This window comes from Macrotis lagotis, chromosome 1 (assembly GCF_037893015.1).
Source record: "Macrotis lagotis isolate mMagLag1 chromosome 1, bilby.v1.9.chrom.fasta, whole genome shotgun sequence".
In the NCBI taxonomy this organism is placed as follows: Eukaryota; Metazoa; Chordata; class Mammalia; order Peramelemorphia; family Peramelidae; genus Macrotis; species Macrotis lagotis.
The window spans coordinates 912,815,956-912,827,009 of NC_133658.1; the positions used below are offsets into that span (position 1 = coordinate 912,815,956).

Here is an 11,054-nt window from a genome sequence, read left to right on the forward strand (position 1 = left end):
TGTAAGGCGGGGGTGACCCGCACGGCCTCGCTCTGCCCGTCTGTAAGGCGGGGGTGACCTGCACACGGCCTCGCTCTGCCCGTCTGTAAGGCGGGGGTGACCCGCACGGCCTCGCTCTGCCCGTCTGTAAGGCGGGGGTGACCCGCACGGCCTCGCTCTGCCCGTCTGTAAGGCGGGGGTGACCCGCACGGCCTCGCTCTGCCCGTCTGTAAGGCGGGGGTGACCCGCACGGCCTCGGTTTGCCCGTCTGTAAGGCGGGGGTGACCCGCACGGCCTCGCTTTCCCCGTCTGTAAGGCGGGGGTGACCCGCACGGCCTCGCTTCACCCCTCTGGCCAGCGCCGCCCCCGCCGCCCCGCAGAGCATGCGCAGGAGGCGCACAGCAGGCGCCCCGGGCCGGCGTCACCTCACCTGCAAGGCGGCCGCTGGGGCGCCGGGGCCCATGGCCTCCCGCCGGGCGCTCCCCCGGGGAAGGCGGGGCGCGGCGCGGGGGGCGGGCGCAGCGCCAGGATGAGGAGGGGCACGGCTCCCCCGCCCCGCGGCTCCGCTCGGGGGTCCTGCCGCTCCGGGAGACCCTCGGACCCGAACAAAGACCACCAGGAAGCGGAAGTGCCCCTCCAGATGTCTCGGGCCCGAAGGCGACCGTTTCCATGGCAACGACTCGCGTCGCTCGCAGGAGGGAGCACGGCCTTGTGGGAAACGTAGTTCAGAGGCCAGGGAGAGTGTGCGCATGCTCCGAAGCAAGGCTATAAAAAGGAGCTGCCCCGCGGCCCCGGCCTTGCTTCTTGGAGCCGGACCCTCGGGCTGCGGGGCCCGGCCTGGCCGATGGCGGCTCCCTCCCTCCAGCCAAACCCCGCGGCTCCCTGGATGAGCACCGGCAGGGACGGCCTCGGGAGCCCTTCGGGGCCCGGAACGGAAGAAAGGGCGAGGCCCGGAGCCGGTAAGGGCCGAGGCACGTGGGCGCCACGAGGCCGGGGCTTTGGGCCTGGTAAATCCGCCGGCCTTGGCCTGAAGGCCGGGCCTGGACCCCCCCAGGGCTGCCCCAGGGCCTTACCCCCTCTGTGGGGGGCGGGGAACCTCCTCGGAATCATCCTCCCCCCGCACCCGGAGAGCCTCGGCCCGCCTTCCGCCGCCTTTGTCGTTGGTCAAATTATATTCTGTTTTACGATTTCATGCAGAAGTAGTTTTTAATAACATTCATCCATTTGCACATTTCTCATTCTTATTATCCTTGCTCCCTCCCCACCCCTTCCCCAAGGCTGCGAATAGTCTGGTAAAAGTTGTACATAAAATACACACACACACACACACACACACACACACAATTGTGTTTAATATACTTCCCTGTAGTGATATTGGAAAAGAGGAATTCGAACTAAAGGGGGAAAAAACATGAGAAAGAAAGAAAAACACAAAAGAAGTTTTTAAAAAATGAACATGGTATTCTTTGCTCTATATCCAGACCCCACAGTTTTTTTTTCCTCTGTCTCATCCTTCTTTTTATACCACAAACTCCCTAAATCACAAGGGACTATTGTAATAGACCCCTAATTGGTCTCCCATTCTCAAATTTCTCATCTCTTCAATTTAACTTCAAGGCTGATTTTGTGAAACCTAAACACTGAAAAAACTTAAAAAATATATAGAATTAAAACAAAAAGAAAAATATAAGTTAGACATCTTAAGTTTTATTTTCTAAGATCATACTTCTAGCCTAGAGCTGCAGACCATTAAGGATTTAATGACTACACCCAACAGGGAAAGGGGAAATATTTATGCCAAAACAGAACATAGGGGAAAATGATTTAACCTTCTTTGTAGCCTGACAATGAAATTTGCACAGTAACAAGCTTCCCAAGAGGTTCCTCACACTCATCCTATCCAGTGCTGTCTGCTCTCTTGTCTCTTCCTGGCCTGATGTGTCTCCCAGTGTCCTGGTCATAGTCCTCCTGAGTTTGAAGTTAATATGGGAGAGATACACAGGAGTTTTTATTTCCTGCTTAGTGGCAGGGTGACTGAGATAAAGGCTATGTACTTATAAAGAAAATCATTTTATTGGATATATGGTTTTGAGAAACTTAATACACATTGATATTCCCCTCCTTTTGATCATAGCTGACATTACATCAGCTATAAATCAATTAAAGAGGTGTAGAAAGATCAAAATTAAGAGGCATATGGGAGGGGGGGAGATAGCATCTTTTGGAGATCTAGGGTTCTAAAAGAATGGGCAGGCAACAATCATAAGGTCTTTCTGTAAGTGGGGCATAAAGATAAATGACAGTTACAGAATCAAGGGACCATTGCGAAGATCAAAAAGGGAGAGTCACCTTTCATTAAATGACCCGTACAGACACAAAACAGCAAAGGAAAGTTCAGATCTATGTCTTCTGGAGACATTTTGATGCAGTTCTGGCTTTGAATATTTGTTCCAGAGGTCCTCTTCAATCCAGGTTGTTTGAAGAGATATTCCTGTCTAGTAGAAGAATCTCGTAATACACACTTTTTAAAAAACGGTCAAAACTCATAGTTTCATCACTAGGAATTAAAACTCTGGAACTAATTATGACAATTTACAAGGTGACTTGCCCACTGTTGGGTTGATATATACAGAAAATGCAGTTACAAATAGAAATTAACCTAGTTCTGGTTTTTATGTTATTCATTTATAAATTCATCCCCCCCCCCAATTTGGAGATGCTCTTCCATTTAATAAAATAAACTTCCAAAAAAAAATGAGGATTCTACTAGAAAAGTGAATTCTTGAAAGGTTTGCTAAATTAATTTGACCTTGTAACATATATAAAAACAGTGGTCCAATAAGTGATTTACAAGTAAAACAGTTTTAATCTTTCACCAAGTTTTAAAATGAATTAAAAATCCTTAACTGAAAATTATTTTCTATTTAAAGTATTTTAAAATAGTCTTCAGCAACATGTGGCTGACAACAGTTACCAAAACTAAAAACAACATAAATTTTTACACTTAATTTTAATCACCTGACATGATCATAGAAATTTACTATAAAGACCAGGATCATAAACAAAGACAAATTCTTTTATTTAAATGAGTTTCCAGGGACTGGTGATGTGAATGGCCAAATGCCTTAAGCCAGTAAGTCTGCCATGGGAGACATTTCTAAATGTCCAAGAGTCCAACCTCAGAACATTCTAAACAACCATTCTTCTAGTCTTTCCCTGCAAGCCTCTTACCTGTGGTTACTGGCATCAATAGAACATAGGCACAGCTACAATTCCTTTGCATCTGATCATACCTGGAGTTAGACAGAATAATGTCAATTCAACAGTCCCATAAAATCTTAAATAGCAAATTCCAAATAATCAGAAATTCAGGTGAATTCAGCTCACAAGGATCAAACATTAATTATAATCTCACATTGGGACAACAAGGGAGTATCACAGAAAAACCATAAATTACTTTTACCCATGGTGCACAGGTGATTTTGCTTTAAAACAGCAAAAGATTTGAGTTGTATAAATACAAATATCCCAAATTACATATAAAAATAATTTTATTATTATCCATGTACTAAGCAATTAGAACAGAGGGCAGCTTAGGTGCACAGTGGATAGAGTACCAGTTCTGAAGTCAGGAGGACCTGAGTTCAAATTTGCCCTCAGACACTTAATAATTGCCTTCATGTGTAACCTTGGGCAAGTCACTTAGCCCCATTTCCTTAAATAAATAAAATTTTTTAAAAATCCAAACAATTAGAACATTTTAGTTGACTTTCAAATAATTTGCATATAGTTCTACAGGTTTCTAAATTCCAGCTGCAACAAGCAACATAAAATATGTTAGATTACAAATAAGATGACAGCTGAATTATTACCATTTACTAAACATGTTTCTATGCTGAAATCTTCTTAGAACAAGACAAAATAAAAATGCTAAAATCTTATTTTCTTAGAACAAAAAAAGCAACAAAGAGGTTTTCTTCATGGATTTTACATTTTGTTCCATAAGTTTATTCACTTCTACCCAAGCATACTCATGTTATTCTAAAAAAAAAGAAAATGAAATTCTTCAAGAATTTAATCTTATAATAAAATATGGTAAACATATAATTTCAAAATACCAGTAACTTGCTTGTGCCTTGGAATGGTAACAAATTTAGATCAAAACAGCAAGATCCTTTCTACTTGCAATTGTTACAATAACTTTTAATACTCTTAATATTATCCCACTGGCTAATTGATTTAGTATTTCAATGGCATCTTCCATTTTCTAAGAATATACATTTTCTATGAAAACTATAAACAATATTATGTTGTTGCGATAAATTAACCTACAGAGTTGAAAAATTAGTAGGCTTTATACATGTAAAAAACTTTTTACAAAAGTTTTTCTGGAAGTGTTTTTTTTTTAGAGCAGCAATAAATATTCCTGATGTAAAAAGGATAATCACAAAACCTTCATGAAATACAATAGTTATAACTTGTAATGTGATAGATATTTCTTTCTTATTCAGTCTTAAAGCAAAAATAAATCTTAAATTTGGAATTTATCAAACCTAAATTGGCATAAAATTTATCTCTAAGTATCAAAATAAAGCCCCAAAAGTTATTTAGACACATCCCAATTCACAAAGTTTATAAATACTACCTTTCTTGAGCCAGAAGGTGTTTAAAAAGAAAGGGTGTCTGTTTGTTAAGACACCTAATGGCAAAGTTCACCAAGACTTGAAGAATAACTCATTATATTCCTCTTTGTCTTTACCTTTATTACCAGAAATAATCCTACATTGAATCTTCAAATTAACTTACCTATGAAATACATCCTTAGATATCTGATATAAGCATATCTTTTGGATGAAGCATTGCTTGTGGATCACCCTATTTTCATGCAAAAGTTTTTCTTTACCTAGTAGAAATTCTGCAGCACAGAACATTCTTATGACCAGTTGTTTCTAAAAATACCCTCCCCATTTTATTTAGATTTACAAGATTTTTCTTTATACTTCACATAATAGTCTTATGAAATTAACCAATCATAGCCAAAAAGCTTTAATTATAATAATAATAATACATGATTTATTTTTTTTTAATTTTCTTCATTCTCCTTGTTAACAACACAATTTTAAATGTCCAAATGTTTACTTTATAAGAGAATCTGTCCTTACTAATACTTCCACATTTACTAATATATCTTTAGAACACTCAAAATACAACATCACAATTATGCATTTTAAAAAATTAAAAACTTATCAAGTTAATATATTTTTAGATTACCTTGCAAAGAAAAATCAATCCACATATGTAGTATATAGTTATCTAATTTAAAGAGATCTTTAATTTCTTAATTTAGGTAGTCTTGTTCCTTTTCCCTTCAGGTCTAAATTTTGAATCAAACTAAATCTGGACTTAACTCTTGATATATTTATTCCTTTTTTTTTTTGACTAATCACAGACTGACTTCCTAAAAATCTTCTTTCTGTAGTTAAACCCACTACATTCTTTTAATGTACTACCACAAGGCTAGACCCTAAGAGCTTGAGATGATAATCTATTGATTATCAAATTTCTCAGTATTCTTTTAAAGTAAAAAAAATAAATCTTTAGAACAGTTAAACTTTTCCCTGGCATTCAATATTTCTAGGGTTCTTTATTTCCTAGCCAATTCGCTGCTAGAGTTGCAAAAATAGCAGTCTGCTGTTAGGATTTAATTTTCTTTACCTTAATTATCACATCTAAGCACAACTCAATTCAGTTCAAATCTGGATTCCATAATTCCAGAAAGAATCAATAATTTAACTTTTAATTTTCAGTTCTCATGTAATTTTTATAATTTACTTCACCTTCTTCACATACTTAAGACCATCTTTAATTTTTTTGTTTTGCAAAGCAGTGGGGTTAAATCACATGCCCAAGGTCACACAGCTAGGTAGTTATTAAATGTCTACAGTCAGATTTGAACTCAGATCCTCCTGACTCCAGGGCCGGTGCTGTATCCACTACATCACATAGCTGCCACCCATCTTTCATCTTAAATATATTTCTCTAATGATTCTAAAAACCCAACCTTTCATATCTTCTATCTTCATATCTTAGTCTCTTCCTAAGTATTTCAAAATTCATTTTACAAGTTTCCTTTTTATTATTTTAATATACTGTCTAACTAGATTTCAGACTATTCTTTTTAATGAACATTCCTCTTTACATTTTTAGCACATATGGTTATTAACAGATCTTATTCTTATAGCCAAACAGAAAAAAAAAATTTTTAACTTTGTTACAACTTAGATATCCCTTAAAAGATGAAAACATCAACCAAATTCTTTTACTTTTTACCCTTTTTTAGCCCTTTAAATCATTCACTACCCAACAACAAAACATTTTCAAGTTACTTTATCAATTTTATGGTGGGGAGCAAGGGATTACTTCTTAACAAGAATTCCAGTATTCAAAGCACACATCCCCATTCAAAAATTTTAGTATTTAACACTCCTTGATTTTAACTTTATATGACCTTTGCTAAAATTTGCAACCAGAAATGTAAAGGCATCTGGAAATAGGCCATCAAGACTCAGAGAATGAGAAAGAGGGAAAGATGAAATTTCCCATTGCCGATAGCAGGACTGCCAGCCGGAACTTAAAGGGAGTTAGAAAAAGAACAGAACCCTTTTCTCCTACAAAAACAACAGAATTTTCAGGAAAATCTGTCCTGTAAATTTATGGAAAAGAAAAAAAGATCCAGTTTCCTAACTGTAAAACAGAAGGGGAGAGAGAAGCAGTGAGATGCCCTCCTAGCAGGGGAGGGGAGGGATGAGTGGAACAAAGACTGGCCAGTCAGGACACGGGGTCATGACAGTAAGCAGACTAGGCAGAGGCAGGTGAGTTTGATTCTGCCTGTGCCACACAGAGCATCAATTTAAACAGTTACGAGATATATAACCAAAGTCAGAGCACTTTGGAATAAATGTTCTCACCAGAGAGGCCCCAAACCATGGGAAAACCCACTTTGCACTCATATTAGAGGGTCCCAAAGACACAGCACACAGCATACATACCAATGGACAAACAAAAATCCCTTACCAGAGAGAGAGAGAGAGATCTGAATACAGATCTATAAACTGGAGAAAGTGCCAAGCCTAGATCTAGGGACAGGTCAAAACCTCACCTAGCCAAAAACAGACAATTCTCACCAAAAAAGTGAGAATTCCTAAAGCCAGAGGTAAAATCCAGAGAATATTTAATTTCAAAACAAATCAAATTGAAAAAGCAGCCTCACCTTATTTCTTTTTTCAGATTGATATTTTTTCCAGTTACATGTAAAAGAAAATTTTTCAACATTCATTCACTTGTATTTTTCTTCCACCTTCACTTCCCATCCCCCTCCCCTCAATAGCTGTGTATAAAAATTGTACATGTATATTTGTGTTTAACGTGTTTACATGTTAATCATTTTATGTATGAGGGATTAGAGCTAAGGGAAAAGAAAGAAAACCATGAGATAGAAAGAAAAATATAAGAAAAATCTTTAAAAAGTGAACTCATTACTTGGATTCTAGGATTTGTTCCCCCCCCCCCCCCCCCCCCCGTGGTAGACAGCATTGTATGTAACTGGTCTCCCAGGGTTATCCTTGATCTCTGTACTGCTGAGAGGAGCTGCATCCATTGTGGTTAACCTCACCTTATTTCAAGTCTAGCTTTGACTTAGGCTCAAAATCCATCCTAGCTTTGTAGGGATCCCCCATATCCAGCATTGCTAAAAAAGTAGTCTACTCCATTTCCAAGTCAAAATTGTCTAATCCCACATCTCTTAATTAAATAGAGCTGGGATCTGCAAGATTGCTAATCTCTTTCCTTCCAAAGGCGTATGTCTAGGAGAAGACTGAGGACCTCTCCCTCCTCATCGATTTCCTTAAGAATAGGGTTAAAATAAAATGACTGAAAATATAACAGACATTTTAAGTTTTATTCTCTAAAGCAGGGCTATCCAACCTTTTAAAAGTTTTTATAGAAACAATAGACAATATATTTTGATTTGCCAGAGAGCTCTGTGGTAGCTCAGCTTTGTTTATTAAAACATTTAATAAACCCTCAGGAACCGCCTGAAGTTCCTGCATTTGGACAGCCCTGCTCTAAGATCTTACCTCTAATCTATCTATTAAGGTATAATGCCCAACTTGAATTGGGAAAGAGATATTTATGTAAAAATAGAGAAAGTCTCCCAGCATCCTGGTCTTTGTCCTCCTGAGTTTGTGATTAACATGGGGGAGAGACCTAGGAGTCTTGATTTTTTATTAGTTGGCAAAGTAACTGATACAAAGGCCAAGTACTTTCTAAAGAAGTCAATCTTTTTACCAGGAATACAGTTTTGAGAAATTTATGATACTTTGACAACTGCTAAATGGAATTCAAAGCCCATCCAAACCTGATAACTCCCTTACTCAAAAAGTTGTCTCTGATCTCTCAGACAAAATACAAATCCCTTGTATGTTTGTTAATGCTCTTCACTGTCTGGCTGCAGCCAACCTTTCAAAGGCTTCCTCCCCCCACTCCTCAAAAATCATCTTATATTTATTTTGTAAATGTTGAGCGTGGTATGGGAAGTTTTACAGACTATATTTCTGGTCATGTAATTAAGTCTGGAATGTTATCTCTCCACTTGTCAGTTGTCCTGATAATCACAGGAAGGTACGTTATGATTAGAAATTAGGAAACTTGGCTTGTTATCTCTGTAAGAGCCACATAGGTTTTTGCCATTGGTAAACATTAAATTAAAAAGGAGATGACTTTCTTCATTTAGATCCCGATGTGAAATATTCATGACATTTTGATCTTATACACAACCTGATTGGCCACTAAAAGGTTTGTCATATATAAATATATCTTTCTTTGCTCAGTCTAGTCATTTCTATAATGGCTGCCACCTATAGGTTCTGTAAATCTTTTTTTTTAAAGATTTTTTTTCATTTTTATTTATTTAAGGCAGTGGAGTTAAGTGGCTTGCCCAAGGTCACACAGCTAGGTAATTATTAAGTGTTTGAGGCTGAATTTTAACTCAGGTCCTCCTGACTCCAGGGCCGGTGCTCTATCCACTGTCACCTAGCTTCCCCTAGGTTCTGTAAATCTTAAAAGAATAAACTTTAGGTCTAACCTATGTTACTATTATTTTAATTCTAGTCCCAAATTATTGTTTCCACAGCACCCAACCTATTTTTTAAATTTAATTTTTTTGTTGTTGTATCTTAAGTTCCAAAGTGTCTTCTTCCCTCCCTGTAGGTCTAAAGAACCATGTACTGATCCCATTGCAGAATGCCTGTGGAACCTGATAGCAGCATACCAAATCCATGCCAGGAAGGTGAATTGCTTCCATCTGAATTGTCTTAAGAAGATTTTAAAGATCATCTCTGGCAGATTAAGACACTGTATACTGTGGTCCTTTTTCAAATATAACTGCAGAGAGCTTGACTGCAAAGAGCACAATTCCAGAGGGTTGGCCACATTATTTTGCCTAAATGTACATTTCTCTAAAAGATGCTATGGAGAACACACTGGAGAATTGTCTGGAAGAAGCAAAACAAGTACATTCTTATGTCTTCAAAATAAACATGAGATGAGCAGATTTGGAGAAATATCCATTCCAGATGCTCATATAAAGTTTAGAAAGACACAGGTGTGGCAGTATCAGATCACAAAAATGTACTACAAAGCTGCCTTTAAAACACTTTGGCACTACATAAGAAATGGAGTGGCTCTTAAATTGTGAGATCCTTGAAAACAGGTGTTATCTTTTGCTTCTTTTTGTATCCATGGTACTTTGCACATAGTAGGTGCTTATTAAACAATTATTGACATTGAGGTTAAGCAGTAAAACAGATTGACTACTCTGTTTAAGACATGATGGGGACATTCAGACTCGTCTGCAGAGAGCACAACTCCGGTGGGCTGGCCACATTGTTTGGATACCAAATGTACATTTGTCTAAAAGACTATTTTATGGAGACTGCACTCATTTGTTGACCAGAAGTAGCAAGACAAGGACAGTCTTAAAAATGCAAAATAAATGTGAGAGGAGCAGATTTGGAGAACATACTCATATGTTGACCAGAAGTAGCAAGACAAGGACATTCTTAAGACTTCAAAAATAGGAGCGGCTAGGTGGTGTAGTGGATAAAGCACCGGCCCTGGAGTCAGGAGGACCTGAGTTAAAATTCAGCCTCAGACACTTAATGATTACCTAGCTGTGTGGCCTTGGGCAAGCCACTTTACCCTACATGCCTTGCAAAAACCTAAAAAAAAAGACTTCAAAATAAACATGAGACAAACAGATTTGGAGAACTATCCATTCCAAATGCTCATATAAACTATTTAAGTTCAGAAAGAAGCGGGTCTAGCAGTATCAGATCTCAAAAATATACTACAGAGCTGCCTTAAAACAGTTGCACTACATAAGAAATGAAGTGGCTCTTAAATTGTGAGATCCTTGAAAACAGGTGTTGTCTTTTGCTTCTTTTTGTATCCATAGTACTTTGCACATGGTAGGTGCTTATTAAACAGTTATTGACATTGAAGTTAAGCAGTAAGATAGATTGGCTACTCTGTTCAAGACATGATGAAGACATTCAGACTCGACTGCAGAGAGCACAACTCTGGTGGGCTGGCCACATTGTTTGAATACCAAATGTACATTTGTCTAAAAGGCTATTTTCTACATAAGAAATGGCATGATTATTAGATTGTGTCATTAAAATTGTAAGCTTCTTGAAAACAGGTGCTGTCTTTTGCTTCCTTTGTATCCACAGTACTTTACAGAGTTCTTTGCACATACTAGGTGCTTATTAAATGATTATTGACTATTGAGGTTAAGCAGTAGAACAAGCTACTCTGATTAAGACAGTTTCAAAGAACCCATGCTGAAAAAATGTTATCCGTCTCCAGGGACAGATGAATTCTAAATGCAGATTGAAGCATACCTTCTTAAACTATTATTTTTTTTTGCAAGGCAAATGGGGTTAAGTGGCTTGCCCAAGGCCACACAGCTAGGTAATTATTAAGTGTCTGAGACCGGATTTGAACCCAGATACTCC

The 11,054-nt window shown here is 38.5% G+C and overlaps 1 protein-coding gene and 1 long non-coding RNA gene across 2 annotated transcripts in view; one reads left to right on the forward strand and one right to left on the reverse strand.

The window, feature by feature from the left end:
- LOC141509783 (uncharacterized) overlaps positions 1 to 612 on the reverse strand; it is a 39,697-nt gene extending 39,085 nt beyond the window's left edge. Inside the window, exon 1 of the mRNA XM_074219577.1 lies at positions 410 to 612. Coding sequence (XP_074075678.1) covers positions 410 to 442 — 33 coding nt within the window. The 5' untranslated portion in view covers positions 443 to 612. The remainder of the gene's footprint in view (positions 1 to 409) is intronic.
- Positions 416 to 10,735, forward strand: LOC141509797 (uncharacterized). Its single transcript, XR_012474702.1, has 2 exons — positions 416 to 938; positions 9,247 to 10,735. It is a non-coding gene; the product is annotated as an uncharacterized LOC141509797 (long non-coding RNA).
- The last annotated feature ends 319 nt before the right edge of the window (positions 10,736 to 11,054 follow it).